This window comes from Rhododendron vialii, chromosome 9a (genome assembly GCF_030253575.1).
Source record: "Rhododendron vialii isolate Sample 1 chromosome 9a, ASM3025357v1".
Taxonomy (NCBI): domain Eukaryota; kingdom Viridiplantae; phylum Streptophyta; class Magnoliopsida; order Ericales; family Ericaceae; genus Rhododendron; species Rhododendron vialii.
In genome coordinates, this window is record NC_080565.1 from 37,644,393 (window position 1) to 37,668,151 (window position 23,759).

Genomic DNA, 23,759 nt, shown 5'->3' on the forward strand with positions numbered 1-23,759 from the left:
TCCTCCCGTCCAAGCTCGGACAGCAAAGAAGTGGAGTCCCCAAGAAATAGGGATATGGAGTACACTATTGTTAATAGTATACATTGCGACAGGTAACAGAGAACAAACAAATCAATTTCAAGAAAAGGAAATGCACTAATTGCTCCAATGTTTTGAAGGATGAATACAAACTTCTTCATATTACCAAACTTGTAGGATCAAAACTACGTACCAACTTCTGTAGTTCTGTTACCAACTTGTGGCTCAAATATTCAAACTTCATATGACATTCAATCAAAGACATTTACATTTGAATGTCTCTTTGGAAATAACTATAACTAAACCTTTCTACAAGTACGAAGAAAAAACTTTTGAAAATATATATATGTATAGGCCTAAGCGGGTGCTGGTTAACCACCACAGCAATAGACTCTAAATTTCTGAGAGTCTGATTTCGTTCATTTGCCTGACAGGTGGTTGAACATTACTATGTGATTGGATTGAGCATGTTACCTACCCTCCAAATTCAATACTTGAGGATTTCAGAACACTTAAAATTGAGACCCTTCATGTGTTTGGCCAAACTGCCAATTAGCGGGAGCCACGTTATAGCTGGTGAGAGTCCGTCCGTCACTGGTGGTGACCTGAAAAGAAAGGCTCTGGCCATTCATGTTGTTGTTGCTCTGCCAGTTCTGTCCCCAGTTTCTGGACATGGGTTGCCACCCTGTTCTTGAACCCTTGATCGACACCGAATGGACGTCGCCAGCACCGCCAACATTGCTGACTAACACCAGGTTAAAGTAAGAGTGGCCATTGATTGTGAACCTTATTCCTCCCTTCTTCATACAAGGCACCCTGCAAAAGCCAATTAACCATATCAATCCAACAAGTTTCAAATATCAAAACATCAGGACACAATCCAAACCATAACATTCACCGGCCCTGAGGCTAGACCGACAAACCATAACATCTGAGTAATGCTAAAAAAAGGACCACAAAATGTGTCCTTACCTTTGGAAAGACACTGGGACAATTCCCGCTCTGTATTGGGCAATTTGCAAGAAAGCAGGCTCGGCTAAATCAAAGTGCTGGAGTGGAGGGTCGCAACACCCGCCAGGTGGGCAGAAGTTTGTTGCCGTGACGGTGATTTTCCCTGGGAGGCACCATTTCGGGTCATCGTTACACGTGATCTCGTAGCAAGCCCCACAGCTGAGGCCATTGTTGAAGAGAGCAGTGCTAAGTGCTGCTGTGTTGGTGCCATAGCCTTGGCTGTACAAGTTTCCATACCCACAAGCACCTCCTGTCCAAACAAAATCATCGAAGTTTAGCAATTCAGTTAGTGTGAATTTTAAGTTCCTATTAATGACTTTAAGGGTGTTGTTTATATTAGCCCAAGATATGTACTTCAGTCCAAATTTTTTTTTTTTTAAAAGTTCCTCTCTAAATGGGTAACCAAACAGTTTCTATAACTTACCCATTGTGCCAGAAGCATCTCCCCCACCATAGAAAGTGGCATGTCCATATTCGCCATAAGCACCGCGGAGGCATAAATTGAACAATAAGATTAGAAGAGAAACAATGGAGAATGCTGGAATGGCCATTTTAAGAGCGAGAGGGGGGGGGGGGGGGGGGGGTGGGTTTGGTAGAGAAGATTGTGTGGTAAGTGCTGCTTAGTACTTAGAAGAGGAGATGGGGCTTTACTTATATAGGGAGAGGAGGGTTAGAGAAACCAATGTTTAATGGTAGAAAGAGAAACAATTTAGGCAATGCCAAAACTACCCTAGAGATGCTGAACAAATGTCACATACAAGAACCAAGTAGCCACATGCAGATGTTCCAACTGGATTATGCATGGGACCCACAACCACATGCATTTCACAATCTTTTCTCTCCCCATTTCTTTTCCCTCCCTTCCTCTTTCTAATAGTAGCAATTTTTCTCTCTTATCCAACTCAAAGTATATGGTGAAGCGTTTACACTAATGGGCAAGTGGACATGTTACTAGGAGGTTTGGCCAGTTGATCATCTGCGTCGAGTTTGTGGCAGAGTTCAAGTCATGATCTCTCTCAAACAGTACCATCGGCAGAGCCCGATGTACCGGATACAATCTTGTTTTGCTGAGCATGCCATATTTCTTCCTGTTTCGAAAAGATTCAGTACCATTTTCACGTCTGAGATGTCATATTGCTATGATATAGTGTTAGGGTTATAGTAAGACAATTCATGGCTTGATAATTGTCGCTAAGTATCCTTGAATTATCATAAAATCATTAAGTACGTGCAAGAATGGTTTTTTAAGCACTAATCAAGTTCTTTAATCTCAAACCCATGACTTCCTGTCACATCATAGGTAATTAACTTGTGTACTAAACCATATGTTACGTAGATTCTTGATGTGCTGATAGAACAGAGGGAGGGGATTTGGTTAGGGCCCTACCATGTTAGGAGCACATGCAAGTACCAGGCTCTGCGGTCCCTTATATATACGCATCACTATCACGAGGTTGGGAGCATTCATTTCCAGTTTGACAAGAATGCAAAATCAACAAAAAGAGCACATTTTGAATAGCTTGTCCGATTAGTAGAAAATGAAAAAGGTAAGTCGAGGAAGACCAATGCAGAAACAGCATTCAGATATTACGGCTTACCATTTTCTTGCCCATCTGTAAGAGAAAATATGATGGTGGAACGTGTGAGAATATTTTGGTGATCAAGCAGAAAATTTATGTAGCTACCCCCTCTAGATTAGTACAGTTTACAATAGCCAAAATATGCTCATATACTTGTCTTTTTTGGTCATAGAGTGTAGAGTTCCGTAATCATGTGTGTCGCGCATTCACTGACTTAATAGTTCACAACTTTTCGGAATATTTTGTGTTTGTTCTTTTGGTAGTCAACGAGCTGTATCGACTGTGGATGCAACTAACATTTATGGGTGTCACTAAATCTGGTGTTCTTGTACATTTGTACTAGGGATCCTACTATTTTCTGGATTCGTAATCTCTAGACCGACGGTGAGTTATTCCGAAAATTGCGATATCTCTCTGCTGTAAGTTATGAACAATCAAAAAAGGACATAAAGATCCAAAGTTTTAGTCCTGGTTTTTACTACCTTTCCTGTGGAATGACAAGCAGGAGCCACTTGAGTCACAAGACAAAGGTATTTCCGCTTTCTGATAAAAAGAGATGTGTATGGCTTGACAAAGATATTTCCCCTTTTCTCATTTTCTCATTAAGTGGATGGCTCCAGTTTGTCTGTTGGAAAGTTGCTCAATCTTGCCTGAATCCGACCAATTTTGTGTGAGCCTAAATCCCCCAGCTACTTTACATGAGAGAGTTTCCATCAAACCTGAAATGACAACACAAAACTTTGTGACAAAAGGCATGTGGGGATATATCCAAATGCTGTTGGTTAGGAGCCCATGAAAGTGCCCTCCACAAGGGATTGTCTCTTAGCCCCCAGAGAAATGGAAAAGAACCATGAGTAAGAAGGGCCTAATTGAATGGACACTTTGGTGTCTGTACTTAATAGCTTGCTGGGTTGCATTGTCATAGTTAGCAGCTGCCACAGACAACCCACATGAGATTCACCTTTCGGTGTCCGGTTCAAAATCGGCTTGCTGTAAAAAAAAGAAAGGGGAAAACGCAACTTTGATACCATGCAATCGCAGCTCATAGTGTTTCAACGCCTACCATGTGTCGCACAGGATGTTTTGTCCTTTCACTCTAAACTGCACGATCGTGTCTCGAAATGTGTATATTTCAAGGTTTTCACCTATTGTGAGGCAGGGGCGGAGCGAAGATTTGGAAGTAGTTTGGTCAAATGCCAAGAGTTACCAAGGATTTTTGTTGAGTTTGACTATGATGAAGGGCAGAAATTAATTTCTAATCGAATTCTTAACGTACTTTTTTTTTATATGCGTAGGCTACAATGTGACAAAATTCAATGACAGCAATTCAAAGTACTTTGTAAACTCATCTGGGTGACCCACTTTGGTCTTCCTCCCTCCACGCTTGTTGTGAGTTGCCTCGAATTCAACCCGAGTTACACTTATATCCGATTTGCTGCCACATGCTTTTTCATTTTTGTAACAAATCCAAGAGGTTATTTTCCATTTGGAGCTTTGGGGTTTATTTGGGAGTTGCAAATTTCACCGGTTTGTTATATTCTCCGAGATTATGGTAAGATCGCTGGTGGCTTAAGTGCTATGCTAAGCTACGTCAATCGATGTATTCATTGTGAGACGAATTATTTGTCTCTCGTTTTGGTTGCTGTCTTCCATCATACTAATTGTTACCGTACCGTTAAAATAAAATTGCATTGAGACATGTGGGACATGAATTTTCAGGTATACTGGATCTTGGGCCACCATGTGTATTGAAATGGAAGTTGAAGATGGTAGGGAACCTATGGGCCCTGTAGGTGGAATGTTAGTTATGTTTAGGCCTTAAGGGTGCCAACCTCATGCTTTGTGTTCCTGATGTGTCGCCTGGGGATGAAACTGAAATTAACGGCTAAAAAGTTGCTATTTAACAGCAACCAAGCCGATTGCTTGTCACCGGGCAAGGCATGGCACCACTATACCGAGCAAAAACTAGATTTCCTCTGCCATTTGCCTTCAATTGCTCATGCTTTCACGTCCCGTGGTCCCGTGGGGATTGCTCGAAAAAAAAGACCAAAAACGGCTAAAAATGTAGCTTGGGGATGAAACTGAAATTAACTAATTGTTCAGCTCATGCTTGAGAAGGGAGAAACAGATTGCCTCTTTGATTGTTTCACCACTTAAAAGGCTTCTTCTAATAAGTACAGAAAGCACATTCATGAGATGTGTGAGTCATTATAGCTACTCTTATCATCCAGGTGAAACAATCAAACGGTTCGCACGATGAAACTTTTGACGTTAGTTCTTTTTATCCCCGTTCGGGTGTTTGCAAGGTCTAACATTGGCACGATGACAAACGTTTTTTTCGCTTCCGCTCCAAAAGTTATATTATGTTGATGTTATGTGACAATTTAAATTAGGTAATTCACAGAGGACAAGAATCGTGACTTTACATGATGACCAGATTAATAAAAGCCAATTTGACCTCGGACTTTGCCTCAATCTTTATTGATTGATTTGCTGATACAGCACATTATAGCAAAGAAAGTAACAGATAACAGAAAGTATTGATGGATAAACACTAACTTCATATTACCCAAATTGTGGATCAAATCTGCAAACTTGATGTGACATTCATATGGCCTTGATTTCAATCTAAGGCTTCCAATTAACTCTCTCTGTAGCCTTGATTTCAATCTAAGCTTACAATTGAATGAACTAAATCTCAACCTTTCTATAACCACGAAGAAAAACCCTTTTTGAAAATATTCATATCGATAGGCCTAAGCGGGTGCTGGTTGACCACCACGGCAATAGACTCTAAATTCCTTGAGTCTCACAAACGAGTCTGATTTTATACACTCGTCGACGGGTGGTTGAACATTATCCTCCTTCATGATTGGCTAAAAGACTTTACCTACCATCAGATTCAATACTTGAGAGGATTCATAACACTTAAAATTGAGACCCTTCAAATGTTTGGCCAAACTGCCAATGAGCAGGGGCCACATTATAGCTCGTGAGGGTCCGTCCGTCACTGGTGGTGATCTGAAAAGAAAGGCTCTGGCCATTCATGTAGTTGTTGCTCTGCCAATTTTGGCCCCAGTTTCTGGACATGGGTTGCCACCCGGTTCTTGAACCCTTGATCGACACAGAATGGACATCGCCAGCGCCCCCAACGTTGCTGATCAACACCAGGTTGAAATAAGAGTGGCCATTGATTGTGAACCTTATTCCCCCCTTCTTCATACAGGGCACCCTGTCAAAGCCAACCATATCAGTCTAACAAGTTTCAATATCTGATATCAAGAAACAATGCAAACCCGTACAGATTTTACGAGAAAAAAAGTCCAGAAACGCGGTGTTGGTAGGACTGGCCCGAGGCTAGACCGATAAACCGCATTAAACCCTCAAAAATTAGCTTAAAAGGGAGGTCATGCTTAAAAACAATCCAAACCCATTCTGGACACGAAGAAATTTAGCTGGGACTAAAAAGGGACCATCAATGTGTCCTTACCTTTGGAAAGACACTGGGACAATTCCAGCCCTGTACTGAGCAATTTGCAAGAAAGCAGGCTCAGCCAAATCAAAGTGCTGGAGAGGAGGGTTGCACCACCCACCATTGTCATTGGACTGGGCAGGGTTAGGTGGGCAGAAGTTCGTCGCCGTGACGGTGATGGTCCCCGGGAGGCACCATTTCGGGTCGTCGTTACATTTGATCTCATAGCAAGACCCACAACTCAAGCCATTGTTGAAGAGAGCAGTGCTTAGTGCTGCAGTGTTGGTGCCATAGCCTTGGCTGTACAAGTTTCCGTACCCACAAGCACCTCCTGCCGGAACAAAACCATCAAAATTTTAGCAATTCTATTGGTGTGAATTTTCAGTTTCCCATTGATGACTTCAAGAAAAGTTGAATTTCAAAAAAATGCAAATTTACTCTCTGAATGAGTAAATATAAAGTTTCCATAACTTACCCATTGTGCCTGAAGCATCTCCCCCACCATAGAAAGTGGCATGTCCATATTCACCATAAGTCCCAGGGAGGCATAAATTGAAGAAGAAGAACAGTAGAAGAGAAGCAATGGAGAATGCAGGAATGGCCATTTTATGAGAGAGAGAGAGAGAGAGAGAGAGAGAGAGAGAGAGAGAGAGAGAAGATGGTGTGGTAAGAGCTGCTTGGTACCTAGAAGAGGGAATGAGGCTTTACTTATATAGGGAGAATGGAGGGTTAGAAAGGGCATTGTATATTCTGTGGTAGAAAGTGGCAATTTAGGCAATGCTGATGTTTGTGAGAGAAGGCCAAAAACTACCACACAGACAAAAAAAAAAAACGAACAAATGTCTTGTACAAGAATCAAGTAGCCACATGCAGATGTCCCAACTGAAGACCAACTGATTTATATGCTAATAGGACCCACAGGCCACAAGAACATGCATTTCCCAACCTTCTTTTCTTCCCTTTCCTCTTTTGATACCTACATTATATATCATGAGCAAATTTTCCCCTCTTAGTCAAGTAAATCACGAGGTGGACACACTACTTGGACAAGTTGGGGTCGAATTGCGGCAACTTTGTGGTTCGAGTTCAAGTCAGGCGAATCACGTGTCTCAAACAGTAAGACAAGTAAAAGCCTTTTCTAAGGTGTACCCCTACTCTTCCCGAAGGATATTGTAAAATTTTGTTTCATCAAATTCTGTTGTGTCTAAAGTCCAGAAAGAACCACTACTCCCCAAGAGCAAAAAAGAATAGCATATCGGAGAGGTCATATCACTATAACATGTAGCTACGGTTATAATATGCAAATTCACCCTTGTTGATACCATCGCAAAGTATCGTTAAAAGATGTTACTATGCCTAAACCAGAATTGCCATCATAAGAGTATGGTTTTGTAATTGTTATACTAACTCTAATATTAGGTAGAATTTTTGGCATGCTAACAAGACAGAGGGTGGGGATTTGAGTAGGGTTCCTATCATGTTAGGAGCACATGCAAGTACCACCAGGCAATGCGGTCCCTTATGTGTATGCATCACTATCACAATAGGTTGGGAGCATTAATTTCCATTTTCATTAATTAAAAAAAAAACAAATACATTTCAAATAGGTAATCCAAAAAGAAAATGGTAATTGAGGAAGATCAGTACTGAAAGAACATTTGAGATGAATCAGATTATTTATACAGCCACTTCTTCAGATATAAGTAGTTTAGAATGTCCAAAATATGCTCATATATTTTCTATTGATCTTGATTCTTGATCCTGAGCAAGCATCCTCTTGTAATGGAGTACCGAGTCTGATAGTACCGCACATTGGGTATTGCATGTCAATTGTGTGTCGCGAAGTTACAAGCTCAAAATTCGCGCCACATTGTAGCGAAAGGACAACTTCGATGTATCTTGCATTCTTTTTCGACATACTCAACCATCTGCAGTGACTGCGATGCAACGCACATTTGGTGAACTACATAAATCTGGTCTTCTCGTATATTTGTGCCTTCGATTCTTATATTTTGTTAATAGTTTTTACTACCTTTCACGTGGAATGACAAGCATGAGCAACTTGAGCGGTAAGACACAGATATTTCCCCTTACTGATTAAAAGAAAAGTGTGTGGTTTCAGTCTTTTTGTTAAAAGAGTGTTCAAGTTTTAGATGAATCCAAACAATTTTCTGTGATCCTCAAGCCCCCAAGAACTTTCTCTGAGAAAGCCTCCATCAAAACCTGAAATTACACCCACAAAAGGCAAGAAGGGATTGATCCAAATGTTGTTGGTTAGGAGCCAATGAAAGTGCCCTTCACTAGGGATTGTCTCTTTGTCCCCAACCCACAGAAATGAAAAGGAACCATGAGCAATAGAGACCTAATTTTATTGATTTGGTTACTATCTTATCGGGGTGTCGTCGTCATATATTGCAGCTCCCACAGACAAGTCACATGAGATTGTGGAGAATTAATTGCAGCTCATACAGTGTTTCCAATGCCTAGCTACCATGTGTAGCACCATATCCTTTCTAACCGGTCTTGATGCACTGTCAGCTGCACGATCATGTCCCGAAATATACCCAAATTATGCCTCGTTTGTATATTATGAATTTTTTAGCCAATTCGGCCAATTCGCACACAATGGTTTATTTTCCATTTGGAGTTCTCGGGTTTACTTGAGAGTTACAGGCATAACTAGTTCATTGTGTTCTCTGATTTTATAGTAAGATTGCCCGTGGCATAAGTTTTATGCTAAGCTATGCTAATCATTGTACTCGTCGTGTGGTTAATTGTTTTGTTGTCTATTTTCGTTTTCGCATTCCGTTACATTACTGTATGGTTAACTGAAAGTTTTAGGTATTATGGATCTTGGACCACCATGTACATTCCAATGGAAGTTTAACATGGTAGGGAACCCGTATGGGCCCTTTAGGTGGCATGCTTTAGGGTTGCATGGGGATGGAACTGAAATTACCTAATTGTTCAGCACATGAATAAACAAGGTCAGCACATGTAAACAAGGGAGAAACAGGATTGCCTTTTGATTGTTTCACCACTTGTAGGCTTCTTCTAATAAGTTTTACATTGAGAAAGAGAAACAGAAAGCACATTCTTGAGATGTGTTAGTTTTTTTTTTTCTTGCTACTTTCATCCAGGTGAATGTGGTTTGGTGGCTTCAAATTTGTTGTCCTTGTTTTTCGGGTGTTTGCAAGGTCTAACATCTGCAGTTTGGCACGATGTCTGCTTTCGCGCCAAAAGTTTGTTCCTCTCAATTTTGTGTGACAATTTTAAATTACGTGAATTAGTATCTTCACCAAAACATGTTATTCAATGAATCAAGGGGATAATTATCTTGACTTAACATGATGACAGTGGAAAAGTTGTTTCTGAAACTGAGGCATGAGTGTCCCAAACTTCAACGTTGCGGCTGTACATCACCTTTAATTCACAATACTTATTTGTGTAAGTCAAATTATTTTCAATCCAAAAATCACATGCACTCCTGTGGCTATTCGGGACTAGAAATTCTGCTCTCATGATAAAAAAACAATTTGATCTCAGACTTTGTCTCATCTTTATTGAATGATTTGTTGAAATAGCACCTTTAGAGCTAGTAAAGAAACTTGAACAGATAACAGATCAAATAGAGTATTGAAGGATAAACACTAGCTTCATATTACCCAACTTGTGGATCAAATCTGCAGACTTCATATGAAATTGATATGGCCTTGTTTTCAACCTGAGGGTACCAATATTAAATCTGTCTATAGCCTTGATTTCAAACTAAGGCTTACAGTTGAATTATAACTCAATCTTTCTACAACCACAAAGCAAAACCTTTCGAAAATGTTTATATCTGTAGGCCTAAGCGGGTGCTTGTTAACCACCACAGCAATATACTCTAAATTCCTCGAGTCTCTCCCAAACGAGTCTGATTTTGTTCACTCGCCTTCAGGTGGTTGAACATTGCCTTCACTCATAGCAATTAAAATTGAGACCCTTCGAATGTTTGGCCGAACTGCCAATTCGTGGGAGCCGCGTTGTAGCTTGTGAGAGTCCTTCCGTCACTAGTGGTGACCTGAAAAGAAAGGCTCTGGCCATTCATGTAGTTGTTGCTTTGCCAGTTCTGTCCCCAGTTTCTGGACATGGGTTGCCACCCTGTTCTTGAACCCTTGATCGACACCGAATGGACGTCACCGGCACCGCCAACATTGCTAACTAACACCAGGTTAAAGTAAGAGTGGCCATTGATTGTGAATCTTACTCCTCCCTTCTTCATGCAGGGCACCCTGCCAAAGCAATTGAACACATATCAGTCTCTAATTTTAATAAACAATCCAAAACCATACACATTTTACACAGAAGTGTCGAGAATATCGTGTTGGTATCTGAGGCTATACCGATAAAGCTACCGCCTTAAAGCAATAAAAAATTGCTTAAAAATTGAGGTCCCAACTTGTTTCTGGATCTTTTCTAACCACGAAACCAACATTCTGGACACATTTTGGTGAATTTTTTTGGTAATTCTAAAGATCATAAAGTGTGTCCTTACCTTTGGAAAGACACAGGGACAATGCCAGCCCTGTACTGGGCAATTTGCAAGAAAGCAGGCTCAGCCAAATCAAAGTGCTGGAGAGGAGGGTTGCACCACCCACCATTGTCATTGGACTGGGCAGGGTTTGGCGGGCAGAAGTTTGTCGCCGTAACGGTGATCGTTCCTGGGAGGCACCATTTCGGGTCATCGTTACATCTGATCTCATAGCAAGACCCACAACTGAGGCCATTGTTAAAGAGAGCAGTGCTTAGTGCTGCAGTATTTGTGCCATAGCCTTGACTGTACAAGTTTCCATACCCACAAGCACCTCCTGCCAAATTTTTAGCAATTCAATTAGTGGGAATTTTTAGTTTCAGACTAATGACTTTAAGAATTAAGGGTGTTGTTAAAATTAGCTGAAGAGATGTAAAATGTACTTAAGTTCAATTTCAAAACAATGCCAATTTTCTCTCTGAATGAGTAAATACAAAGTTTCTACAACTTACCCATTGTGCCCGAAGCATCTCCCCCGCCGTAGAAAGTGGCATGTCCATATTCACCGTAAGCGCCGCGGAGGCATAAATTGAAGAAGAAGATTGCAAGAGAAGCAATGGAGAATGCTGGAATGGCCATTTTGAGAGAGAGAATTTAAGAGGGAGAGAAGATTGTGGGGTGAGAGCTGCTTAGTACTTCGAAGAGGGAATGGGGCTTAGCTTATATAGGGAAAATGCAGGGTTAGAAAGGGAAAGTGACAATTCAGGCAATGCTTATGTTTGAGAGAAGGCCAAAGACGACCAAAAAAACTGAACAAATGTCTCATACAATAGTCAAGTATGCACATGCAGATGTTCCAAGTTCCAACTGAACTACCAACTGGTTATGCACACAGGACCCACAAGCACATGCATTTCTTGATCTTCTTTTTTCCCAATTCTTCTCTCCTTTTCCTCTTTTCAATACTTAATCATGTTTCATGTGGGAGTTTTGCTTCTTATTCAACTAAAACTGCGGGATCAGCGGCGTTGATATGAACGGGTAACAAAGCTTTGTGAACTGAATGCGATCTTGTTTTTAACTGTACGCTAACTCTTTTGATACTGAAAACATAGTCAAATTTTGTAGTGTCAAAGTCCCGATACATCCTGGGAGTAAAAATGGCTCGAAAAGCATTTGGAAATTAACAGATTACATCGGTAATGTGATATCGCTATGATACTTTGATTCAGAAAATCGTCTCGAAGTATTCTCAAGTACCACCAGGCAATGAGGTCCCTTGCGTATGCATCACTATCACAATAGGTTGCGATCATTAATTTCCATTTTTCATAAAAACGTAATACATTTCAAATAGGTTATCCAAAAAGAAAATGGTAATTGAGGAAGATCAGTACTGAAAGAACATTTGAGATGAATCAGATTATTTATGCAGCCACTCCTTCAGATTAGTTGTTTAGAATATCCAAAATATTGCCCCTATATTTTCTGTTGATCTGGATTCTTGATCATGAGCAAGCATCTTTCCTCCTCTGGTAATGGAGTACCGAGTCTGATAGTCCCGTGCGCTGGGGGTATTGTCAATTGTGTGTCGCGAAGTTACAAACTCATAATTCGCGCCACATAAATCTGGTCTTCTTGTATATTTGTGCCTGCGATTCTTACATTTTCTTAGTTTTTACCACCTTCCATGTTGAATGATAAGCATGAGCAACTTCAGCCGTAAGACACATATATTTCCCCTTACTGATTAAAAAGAATAAGAGTGTGGTTTCAGTCTTTCTGTTAAAAGAGTGGTCAAGTTTTAGATGAATCCGAACAATTTTCTGTGATCCTAAAGCCCCCAAATATTTTCTTTGAGAAAGCATTCATCAAAACCTGAAATGACACCCACAAAAGGTATGAAGATGAAGGGATTGATCCAAATGCTGTTGGTTAGGAGTAGGGCTGTAAACGAACCGAATCGAGCCGAACCCTGTTAAGTTCGGCTCGGGGTCGTTAAGGTACTAGTCTGGCTCGAGTTCAATTTGAGCCTAAACAACTTGGCTCGAGTTCGGCTCGTTGAAATTTTTCAAGGCTCGAGTTCGGCTCGGTTGAGTTCGTTATGGTACTAGTTCAGCTCGAGTTCGGCTCGGGTTCGATTCGAACCGGAACATGTTGGATCGAGTTTGGCTTGTTAAACTCAAACAAATCGAGCCGAGCCAAATCTAAGCTCGAATTGAGCTCGTCAAGACTCGGGTTTAGTTCGGCTCGGCTCATTAAACTCAAGCGAACCCAAACTCTCTGATTGATCTTATAGAATTTGAGAGAAAAATAAGTATTGAATTATATATACAACCTTAAAATTTTTTATATTTACAAATAGACCCCTATTGAATTATTAATTAAATTTAAGTATAGGTTCGCGAGCCTAACCGAGCCGAATACCGTTAGGCTCAGGTTCGGTTCATTTACAAAACAAGCCCAGAATTGAGGTTCAGATTCATTTCGATTAGCAGACGAATCAAACTCGAACGAGCTCTTACCGAACCGAGTCTCGAACAGTTCGTGAATAGCTCAAGTTCATTTACGGCCCTAGTTAGGAGCCAATGAAAGTGCCCTTCACAACGGATTGTCTCTTTGTCCCCGTCCCACAGAAATGAAAAGGAACCATGAGCAATAGAGACCTAATTTTATTGTTTTGTGTACTATATTATTGGGTTGTCGTCGTCATATATTGCAGCTCCCACAGACAAGTCACATGAGATTTTGGAGAATTAATTGCAGCTCATTCAGTGTTCCAATGCCTGGCTACCATGTGTCGCACAGTTTCCTTTCTAAGCCGGTCTCAATGCGCTGTCAGCCGCACAATCGTGTCCCGAATTATGCTTGTATCCCGTTTGCGACCTACATCTAGCCCCGTTTGTTTGTATAGTATGGATTTTTTAGCCAATTCGTACACAATACTTTATTTTCCATTTGGAGTTATCGGGTTTACTTGAGAGTTACAGGCATAACTGGTTCATTGTATTCTCCGATTTTATAGTAAGATTGAGCGTGGCATAAATTTTATGCTAAGCTACTCTAATCATTGTACTCGTCGTGTGGTTAATTGTTTTGTTGTCTATTTTCATTTTCGCATTCCGTTACGTTTCTGTATGGTTAACTGAAGGCATTATGGATCTTGGGCCACCATGTGCATTTCAATGGAAGTTCAACATGGTAGGGAACCTATATGGGCCCTTTAGGTGGCATGCGTTATGGTTGCATGGGGATGGAACTGAAATTTCCTAATTGTTCAGCGCATGCATAAACAAGGGAGAAACAGGATTGCCTTTTGATTGTTTCACCACTTGTAGGCTTCTTCTAATAAGTTTAATTTACAATGAGAAAGAGAAACAGAAAGCACATTCATTCATGAGATGTGTTAGTTATTCTAGCTACTTTCATCCAGGTGAATGTGGTTAGGTGGCTTCAAAATTGTTGCCCTTGTTTTCGGGTATTTCCAACGTCTAACATCGGCAATTTGGCACGAAGCCAAACGTTACCCGCCAAAAGTTTATTCCTTTCAATGTTGTGTGACAATTTTAAATTATTGTGTGAATTAGTATCTTCACCAAAACATGTTATTCGAAGAATCAAGGGGACAATTATCATGACTTTTAACATGATGACAGTGGAATAGTTGTTTCTGAAACCTGAGGCATGAGTTTCCAGAACTTCAATGTTGCGGCGGCAAGGATTAACCTTATGGCCGCAATATAACAAATTGTGGCCGCAACGTTTGATCTTCTAGGACCTTGTGGCAGCAACGTCGGACCTTAAGGCCAATGCGTTCGACTTTTGAGTCTGAAATTGGGTTTTCAATTTTGGCCTTTTGGCCTTCTTGGCCTTGGTTGGTTTTTGCCGACCTCAATTAAGTCAACAACAACTTTTAAAAGAGTTATGAAAACCGACTTTAATTCTGTAAAACAAAAGGAAGGAAAAAGTGAAGGAAATGTACCTACTGCCTGCCTAGGATGACATTAATATGATGGAGTTATGCGAAATTAAGGCTCCGTTTGTTTAGAGGTAAAATATTTTATATTGTAGAATAGTTTACGTCAAAACAAACGGAACCTAAGTCAAATTCTTTTCAATCCAAAAATCACATGCTCTCCTTTGGCTATTCAGGACTATTCTCTGCTCATGATAAAAATAACAATTTGACCTCGAACTTTGTCTCATCTTTGTTGAATGATTTGCCGAAATAGCACCTCTAGAGTAAAAAAACTTGAACAGATAACAGATAAAATAGAGTATTGAAGGATAAACACTAGCTTCATATTAACCAACTTGAGAATCAAATCTGCAGACTTCATATGAAATTCGTATGGCCTTGTTTTCAACCTGAGGCTACCAATTAAATATCTCTATAGCCTTGATTTCAAACTAAGGCTTACAATTGGATGAACTATAACTCAACCTTTCTCTAACCACAAAGCAAAACCTTTCGAAAATGTTTATATGTATATATAAGCCTAAGCGGGTGCTTGTTAACCACCACAGCAATAGGCTCTAAATTCCTCGAGTCTCTCCCAAACAAGTCTGATTTTGTTCACTCGCCTTCAGGTGGTTGAACGTTGCCTGATTGTCTAAACTTTAATACTACTGAAGAGGAGTCATAGCAATTAAAATTGAGACCCTTCAAATGTCTGGCCAAACTGCCAATTCGCGGGAGCCACGTTGTAGCTAGTGAGAGTCCTTCCGTCACTGGTGGTGACCTGAAAAGAAAGGCTCTGGCCGTTCATGTAGTTGTTGCTCTGCCAGTTCTGCCCCCAGTTTCTGGACATGGGTTGCCACCCTGTTTTTGAACCCTTGATCGACACCGAATGGACGTCACCGGCACCGCCAACATTGCTAACTAACACCAGGTTAAAGTAAGAGTGGCCATTGATTGTGAACCTTACTCCTCCCTTCTTCATGCAGGGCACCCTGGCAAAGCAATTGAACACATATCAGTCTAAAGTTTCAAATATCTAATTTTAATATACAATCCAAAACCATACACATTTTACACAGAAGTGTCCAGAATATCGTGTTGTCACCTGAGGCTATGCCGATAAAGCTACCGCCTTAAAGCTTAAAAATTTGCTTAAAAATGGAGGTCCCAATTTGTTTCTGGATCTTTACTAACCGAAAAATATAAGATTGTTTCCCATATGAAACGAAAAGGACACATTTTGGTGAAGTTTTTTGTGGTAATTCTAAAGATCATCAAGTGTGTCCTTACCTTTGGAAAGACACAGGGACAATGCCAGCCCTGTACTGGGCAATTTGCAAGAAAGCAGGCTCAGCCAAATCAAAGTGCTGGAGAGGAGGGTTGCACCACCCGCCATTGTCATTGGACTGGGCAGGGTTTGGCGGGCAGAAGTTTGTCGCCGTAACGGTGATCGTTCCTGGGAGGCACCATTTCGGGTCATCGTTACATCTGATCTCATAGCAAGACCCACAACTGAGGCCATTGTTAAAGAGAGCAGTGCTTAGTGCTGCAGTATTTGTGCCATAGCCTTGGCTGTACAAGTTTCCATACCCACAAGCACCTCCTGCCAAATTTTTAGTAATTCAATTAGTGGGAATTTTTAGTTTCAGACGACTTTAAGAATTAAGGGTGTTGTTAAAATTAGCTGAAGAGATGTAAAATGTACTTAAGTTCAATTTCAAAGCAATGCCAATTTTCTCTCTGAATGAGTAAATACAAAGTTTCTACAACTTACCCATTGTGCCCGAAGCATCTCCCCCGCCGTAGAAAGTGGCATGTCCATATTCACCGTAAGCGCCGCGGAGGCATAAATTGAAGAAGAAGATTGCAAGAGAAGCAATGGAGAATGCTGGAATGGCCATTTTGAGAGAGACAATTTAAGAGGGAGAGAAGATTGTGTGGTGAGAGCTGCTTAGTACTTCGAAGAGGGAATGGGGCTTAGCTTATATAGGGAAAATGCAGGGTTAGAAAAGGAAAGTGACAATTCAGGCAATGCTTATGTTTGAGAGAAGGCCAAAGACGACCACAAAAACTGAACAAATGTCTCATACAATAGTCAAGTATGCACACGCAGATGTTCCAAGTTCCAACTGAACTACCAACTGGTTATGCACACAGGACCCACAAGCACATGCATTTCTTGATCTTCTTTTTTCCCAATTCTTCTCTCCTTTTCCTCTTTTCAAGACTTAAATCATGTTTCATGTGGGAGTTTTGCTTCTTATTCAACCAAAACTGCGAGATCAGCGGCGTTGATATGAACGGGTAGATCTTGTTTTTAACTGTACGCTAACTCTTTTGATACTGAAAACGTAGTCAAATTTTGTAGTGTCAAAGTCCCGATACATCCCGGGAGTAAAAATGGCTCGAAAAGCATTTGGAAATTAACAGATTGCATCGGTAATGTGATATCGCTATGATACTTTGATTCAGAAAATCGTCTCTAAGTATTCTCAAGTACCACCAGGCAATGAGGTCCCTTATGTGTATGCATCACTATCACAATAGGTTGGGATCATTAATTTCAATTTTTCATAAAAAAGTAATACATTTCAAATAGGTTATCCAAAAAGAAAATGGTCATTGAGGAAGATCAGTACTGAAAGAACATTTGAGATGAATCAGATTATTTATGCAGCCACTCCTTCAGATTAGTAGTTTAGAATATCCAAAATATTGCCCTATATTTTCTGTTGATCTTGTTTCTTGATTATGAGCAAAGCATCTTTCCTCCTCTGGTAATGGAGTACCGAGTCTGATAGTACCGCACACTGGGTATTGTCAATTGTGTGTCGCGAAGTTACAAACTCATAATTTGCGCCACATAAATCTGGTCTTCTCGTATATTTGTGCCTGCAATTCTTACATTTTCTTAGTTTTTAGCACCTTTCATGTCGAATGATAAGCATGAGCAACTTGAGCTGTCAGACACAGATATTTCCCCTTACTGATTAAGAAAAGTGTGTGGTTTCAGTCTTTCTGTTAAAAGAGTGTTCAAGTTTTAGATGAATCCGAACAATTTTCTGTGATCCTTAAGCCCCCAAGAACTTTCTCTGAGAAAGACTCCATCAAAACCTGAAATGACACCCACAAAAGGCAAGAAGGGATTGATCCAAATGCTGTTGGTTAGGAGCCAATGAAAGTGCCCTTCACAAGAAATTGTCTCTTTGTCCCCGTCCCACAGAAATGAAAAGGAACCATGAGCAATAGAGACCTAATTTTATTGTTTTGGGTACTATCTTATCAGGGTGTCGTCGTCATACATTGCAGCTCCCACAGACAAGTCACATGAGATTGTGGAGAATTAATTGCAGCTCATACAGTGTTCCAATGCCTAGCTACTATTGGAAAAACGGTGCTGTTGATTATGAACTATTGGCGAAACCTCCACAAATGCTGAAATACGCTTCAAGTCACGACTATGTCGCTTTCCTAAAGACAGATTTTGCCCCCACCAGATGGTATGCAAAGGGTTACAACAAATCATCCTTCAAGATAAATCGAAGCCCGAACTCGAAGTTCTTTCCATTTGCGTTTACACTAACGAAACGGACAGGATACCTGCTGAACGAATATAAGAACCGAGAACCACTAAATTCTGTTTTCTTCAACAAAACAAAATGCAGAATGAATGCTAAGAAATATAGAGAGAGATGTGGGAGAAATTTGGCATATGTGTGTGTGTGTGGATTCTGACAAGTAGTGGCCTATTGCACCCATTGTGAATGGGTACATACCTAATCTAGTTTAACCGTTGGATCAGATCCTACGGTCTTGATCGTCCAATCACACCGAACTGGTGTACTGTTTCATTCACACCCAATCAGATTTGATTCAATCCGTTGGATCGTGCCCATTCGTGGCTGACGGCTGCGATCGCAACTCCACGAACCTGCGCACCCGTACGCACGAGTCACACCCGATCGGAACCGCCCCGTGTGACTCACCTGTCACGTGTGTGACACGCGGTATCCACGTCCCACGTCAGCGCCACCTTACTGAACCAGCGCACCCGTACGCACGAGTCGCACCCGATCGGAACCGCCCTATGTGACTCACCTGCGTGTGTGACACGCGGTATCCACGTCCCACGTCAGCGCCACCTTACTGAACCAGCGCACCCGTATGCACGAGTCGCACCCGATCGGAACCGCCCCGTGTGACTCACCTGTCACGTGTGTGACACGCGGTATCCACGTCCCACGTCAGCGCCACCTTACTGCCAAGTCGCAATAAAAAATGGCACCTATAAGGCGCGCCTAGCGCTATTGTGCTAAGTGCGCTGCCTATGAGTTTGTACTTGTGGCCTTCACTGGTATGGTGCTTTGCACCATAAGGCTACACCACACTAGATCATTATTTACTCATATTAGGAATGTTCCCTAATATATACCACTCCAACATCTCTTAACTAACCAATGTGGGACAAAGCTCACAAAGAGGAAAACAAGCATTCTAAGGAAACAAGGAAATTTACAAACCAAAACGTCGATTCTTTTATTTTGAAAATCTCTAACAACTACCATGTGTCGCACAGTTTCCTTTCTAAGCCGGTCTCAATGTGCTGTCAGCTGCACAATCGTGTCCCGAAATAAACCCGAAATATGCTTGTATCCCGTTTGCGACCTACATCTAGCCCCGTTTGTTTGTATATTATGAATTTTTTAGCCAATTAGTACACAATGCTTTATTTTCCATTTGGAGTTCTCGGGTTTACTTGAGAGTTACAGGCATAACTGGTTCATTGTATTCTACGATTTTATAGTAAGATTGCGAGTGGCATAAATTTTATGCTAAGCTACGCTAATCATTGTACTCGTCGTGTGGTTAATTGTTTTGTCGTCTATTTTCATTTTCGCATTCCGTTACGTTTCTGTATGGTTAACTGAAAGTTGTAGTCATTATGGATCTTGGGCCACCATGTGCATTCCAATGGAAGTTCAACATGGTAGGGAACCCATATGGGCCCTTCAGGTGGCATGAGTTAGGGTTGCATGGGGATGGAACTGAAATTTCCTAATTGTTCAGCACATGCGTAAACAAGGGAGAAACAGGATTGCCTTTTGATTGTTTCACCACTTGTAGGCTTCTTCTGATAAGTTTTACAGTTAGAAAGAGAAACAGAAAGCACATTCTTGAGATGTGTCAGTTATTCTAGCTACTTTCATCCATGTGAATGTGGTTAGGTGGCTTCAAAATTGTTGTCCTTGGTTTCGGGTGTTTACAACGTCTAACATCGGTAATTTGGCACGATGCCAAACGTTACCTGCTTCCGCGCCAAAAGTTTATTCCTTTCAATTGTTGTGTGACGATTTTAAATTATTATGTGAATTAGTATCTTCACCAAAACATGTTATTCGAAGAATGAAGGGGACAATTATCATGACTTTTAACATGATGACAGTGGAATAGTTGTTTCTAAAACTGAGGCATCAATTTCCCAAACTTCAATGTTACGGTGGAAAGGATTAACCTTACATATTGTGGCCGCAATATAACATATTGTGGCCGCAACGTTTGATCTTCTAGGACCTTGTGCCAGCAACGTCGGACCTTAAGGCCACAACGTTCGACTTTTGAGTCAGAAATTGGGTTTTCAATTTTGGCCTTTTGGGCTTCTTGGCCTTGGTTGGGCCTTGCCGACCTCCATTAAGTCAAAAACAACTTTTAAAAGAGTTATGAAGACCGACTTTAATTCTGTAAAACAAAAGGAAGGAAAAAGTGAAGGAAATGTACCTACTGCCCTGCCATGACATTGAATATGATGGAGTTATGAGAAATTAATACTCCATTTGTTTCGAGGTAAAATATTTTATATTGTAGAATAGTTTACGTCAAACGGAGCCTAAGTCAAATTCTTTTCAATCCAAAAATCACATGCTCTCCTTTGGCTATTCAGAACTATTCTCTGCTCATGATAAAAATAACAATTTGACCTCGAACTTTGTCTCATCTTTGTTGAATGATTTGCCGAAATAGCACCTCTAGAGTAAAAAAAACTTGAACAGATAACAGATAAAATAGAGTATTGAAGGATAAACACTAGCTTCATATTAACCAACTTGAGAATCAAATCTGCAGACTCATATGGCCTTGTTTTCAACCTGAGGCTACCAATTAAATATCTCTATAGCCTTGATTTCAAACTAAGGCTTACAATTGGATGAACTATAACTCAACCTTTCTCTAACCACAAAGCAAAACCTTTCGAAAATGTTTATATGTATATATAGGCCTAAGCGGGTGCTTGTTAACCACCACAGCAATAGACTCTAAATTCCTCGAGTCTCTCCGAAACGAGTCTGATTTTGTTCACTCGCCTTCAGGTGGTTGAACGTTGCCTTCACTCGTGATCGTCTAAACTTTAATACTACTAAAGAGGAGTCATAGCAAATAAAATTGAGACCCTTCAAATGTCTGGCCAAACTGCCAATTCGCGGGAGCCACGTTGTAGCTAGTGAGAGTCCTTCCGTCACTGGTGGTGACCTGAAAAGAAAGGCTCTGGCCGTTCATGTAGTTGTTGCTCTGCCAGTTCTGCCCCCAGTTTCTGGACATGGGTTGCCACCCTGTTTTTGAACCCTTGATCGACACCGAATGGACGTCACCGGCACCGCCAACATTGCTAACTAACACCAGGTTAAAGTAAGAGTGGCCATTGACTGTGAACCTTACTCCTCCCTTCTTCATGCAGGGCACCCTGGCAAAGCAATTGAACACATATCAGTCTAAAGTTTCAAATATCTAATTTTAATATACAATCCAAAACCATACACATTTTACACAGAAGTGTCCAGAATATCGTGTTGTCACCTGAGGCTATGCCGATAAAGCTACCGCCTTAAAGCTTAAAAATTTGCTTAAAAATGGAGGTCCCAATTTGTTTCTGGATCTTTACTAACCGCGAAATATAAGATTGTTTCCCATATGAAACGAAAAGGACACATTTTGGTGAATTTTTTTGTGGTAATTCTAAAGATCATCAAGTGTGTCCTTACCTTTGGAAAGACACAGGGACAATGCCAGCCCTGTACTGGGCAATTTGCAAGAAAGCAGGCTCAGCCAAATCAAAGTGCTGGAGAGGAGGGTTGCACCACCCGCCATTGTCATTGGACTGGGCAGGGTTTGGCGGGCAGAAGTTTGTCGCCGTAACGGTGATCGTTCCTGGGAGGCACCATTTTGGGTCATCGTTGCATCTGATCTCATAGCAAGACCCACAGCTGAGGCCATTGTTGAAGAGAGCAGTGCTGAGTGCTGCAGTATTTGTGCCATAGCCTTGGCTGTACAAGTTTCCATACCCACAAGCACCTCCTGCCAAATTTTTAGCAATTCAATTAGTGGGAATTTTTAGTTTCAGATTAATGACTTTAAGAATTAAGGGTGTTGTTAAAATTAGCTGAAGAGATGTAAAATGTACTTTTAAGTTCAATTTCTCTGAATGAGTAAATAAAAAGTTTCAAGAACTCACCCATTGTGCCCGAAGCATCTCCCCCGCCGTAGAAAGTGGCATGTCCATATTCACCATAAGCGCCGCGGAGGCACAAATTGAAGAAGAAGATTACAAGAGAAGCAATGTAGAATGCTGGAATGGCCATTTTAAGAGAGGTAGAGAGGGAGAGAAGATTGTGTGGTGAGAGCTGCTTAGTACTTCAAAGAGGGAACGGGGCTTTGCTTATATAGGGAAAAATGCAGGGTCAGAAAGGGAAAGTGAATGCTTATGTTTGAGAGAAGGCCAAAGATGACCACAAAAACTGAACAAATTTTGTCATACAAGAGTCAAGTCGGCACATGCAGATGTTCCAACTGAACTACCAACTGATTATGCACACAGGACCCACCAGCACATGCATCTCTTGATCTTCCCTTTTCCCAATTCTTCTCTCCTTTCCTCTTTCCAAGACTTACATCATGTTTCATGTGGGAGTTTTGCCTCTTATTCAACTAAAACTGCAGGATCACCGGCATTAATATGAACGGGTAACAAAGCTTTACATACTGAATACGATCTTTTTTTTAACTGTTCGCTAACTCTTTCGATTCTGAAAACATAGTCAAATTCTGTTGCGTCGAAGTACTGATACATCCCGGGAGTAAAAACGGTTACGATTTGTTGATTCAGAAAATCGTCTCGAAGTGTTCTCAGCTTATGTTACAGTGCGTAAATCGTCATCGAAATCACAAGGTACGTGCAAGAATGGTTTTGCAATCAAGTTGTTTAACAACATTAGACCAATGACTTATTGTGAAACAATTGTTACTTGTTATAGTAACCTAAATATTGGTAGGGTAGGGTCCTACCATGTTAGGAGCACATGCAAGAAACGGGCACTGTTGTCCCTTGTGTATATAACATCACTATCACATGGTTGGGGGCATTCATTTTCCATTTTCAATGGAAAAAAAAATGGCATTTTGAATAGGTTATCCTGAAAGAAAATGGCACCCAACACAACATAAATATCAGAAATATTATCATGCCTTTTCTTTGATCTTGGTTCCTGAGCATGCAAGCATCTAATTTTCTTGTTTCAAAGTGTGGCATAATTGTACGGATCTTACACCGATGTGTGGTGGGAGAAGAGCCTGGAGCACTACGTGGCTTTGCTCCAGGGGCACTGAATTGTTTTTCGGAGTTTGATAGTACTGTACACCACGTCGTTTGTTTCGTGAATTCGCAGACTTATAGTTGTAGCCATAGGTTGTACCTCCTAGCAATAGGAACAACTCCAATGTATCATGTATTTTTTTTAGCACTGTGAGACTGTTGTAGCGACCATGGACGCAACCCCCATTCGGTGAACTATATAATCTGGTGGTCTTGTAGATATGTGCTTTCGATTCTAGCATTTTCTGCATTCATTACCTCTAGATCAATATAGAGCCATTCGAATTCCTAATATCTCTCTGCCGTAAATATTACCAATCAAAAAAACGATATAAAGATACAAAATTTAGTCCTAGTTTTCTCAACCTTTCCTGTGGCATGAACAACTTGAGCCATAAGACAAAGATATATCCACTTCCTGATAAAAGAGAAGTGTGTGGTTTGGGTTTTGTGTGGCTTGAGTTTTCCTGTCAAAAAGTTGTTTCAATTTTACACGGATCCGGCCACGAACAAGAGGGGACCTAAAATTTAGTTGGTTAGGAACTCATGAAAGTGCCCTTCAC

At 40.9% G+C, this 23,759-nt stretch overlaps 3 protein-coding genes across 9 annotated transcripts; all 3 read right to left on the reverse strand.

Annotated features, from left to right (window-relative positions):
* Positions 1-150: 150 nt before the first annotated feature.
* LOC131301521 (expansin-A8-like) lies at positions 151-11,415 on the reverse strand. Of its 6 annotated transcripts, none has more exons than XM_058327879.1 (3): positions 11,107-11,297; positions 991-1,279; positions 151-834 (listed from the first exon to the last, which is right to left on the reverse strand). In XM_058327879.1, the coding sequence occupies exons 1-3, from the start codon at positions 11,231-11,233 to the stop codon at positions 531-533; spliced, it is 720 nt and encodes a 239-aa protein (XP_058183862.1). In that variant the 5' UTR covers positions 11,234-11,297; the 3' UTR covers positions 151-530. The 6 variants fall into 6 exon arrangements, with proteins under 6 accessions (XP_058183862.1, XP_058183859.1, XP_058183860.1 ...); XM_058327876.1 differs by lacking the exon at positions 11,107-11,297 and adding an exon at positions 6,557-6,750; XM_058327877.1 differs by lacking the exon at positions 11,107-11,297 and adding an exon at positions 1,454-1,649.
* On the reverse strand, positions 9,718-22,295 carry LOC131301519 (expansin-A8-like). Of its 2 annotated transcripts, XR_009191315.1 has the most exons (4): positions 22,060-22,295; positions 21,590-21,902; positions 20,699-21,291; positions 9,718-9,805 (listed from the first exon to the last, which is right to left on the reverse strand). XR_009191315.1 is itself a non-coding variant. In XM_058327872.1 (3 exons), the coding sequence occupies exons 1-3, from the start codon at positions 22,184-22,186 to the stop codon at positions 20,979-20,981; spliced, it is 753 nt and encodes a 250-aa protein (XP_058183855.1). In that variant the 5' UTR covers positions 22,187-22,264; the 3' UTR covers positions 20,623-20,978. The 2 variants fall into 2 exon arrangements, 1 of the variants encoding a protein (XP_058183855.1); XM_058327872.1 differs by lacking the exon at positions 9,718-9,805 and having other exon boundaries at positions 20,623-21,291; positions 22,060-22,264.
* On the reverse strand, positions 14,875-16,670 carry LOC131301522 (expansin-A8-like). The gene is made up of 3 exons (XM_058327880.1): positions 16,330-16,670; positions 15,846-16,158; positions 14,875-15,547 (listed from the first exon to the last, which is right to left on the reverse strand). Exons 1-3 carry the CDS (start codon positions 16,454-16,456, stop codon positions 15,244-15,246), a joined length of 744 nt encoding a protein of 247 aa, XP_058183863.1. The 5' UTR covers positions 16,457-16,670; the 3' UTR covers positions 14,875-15,243.
* Positions 22,296-23,759: the final 1,464 nt, after the last annotated feature.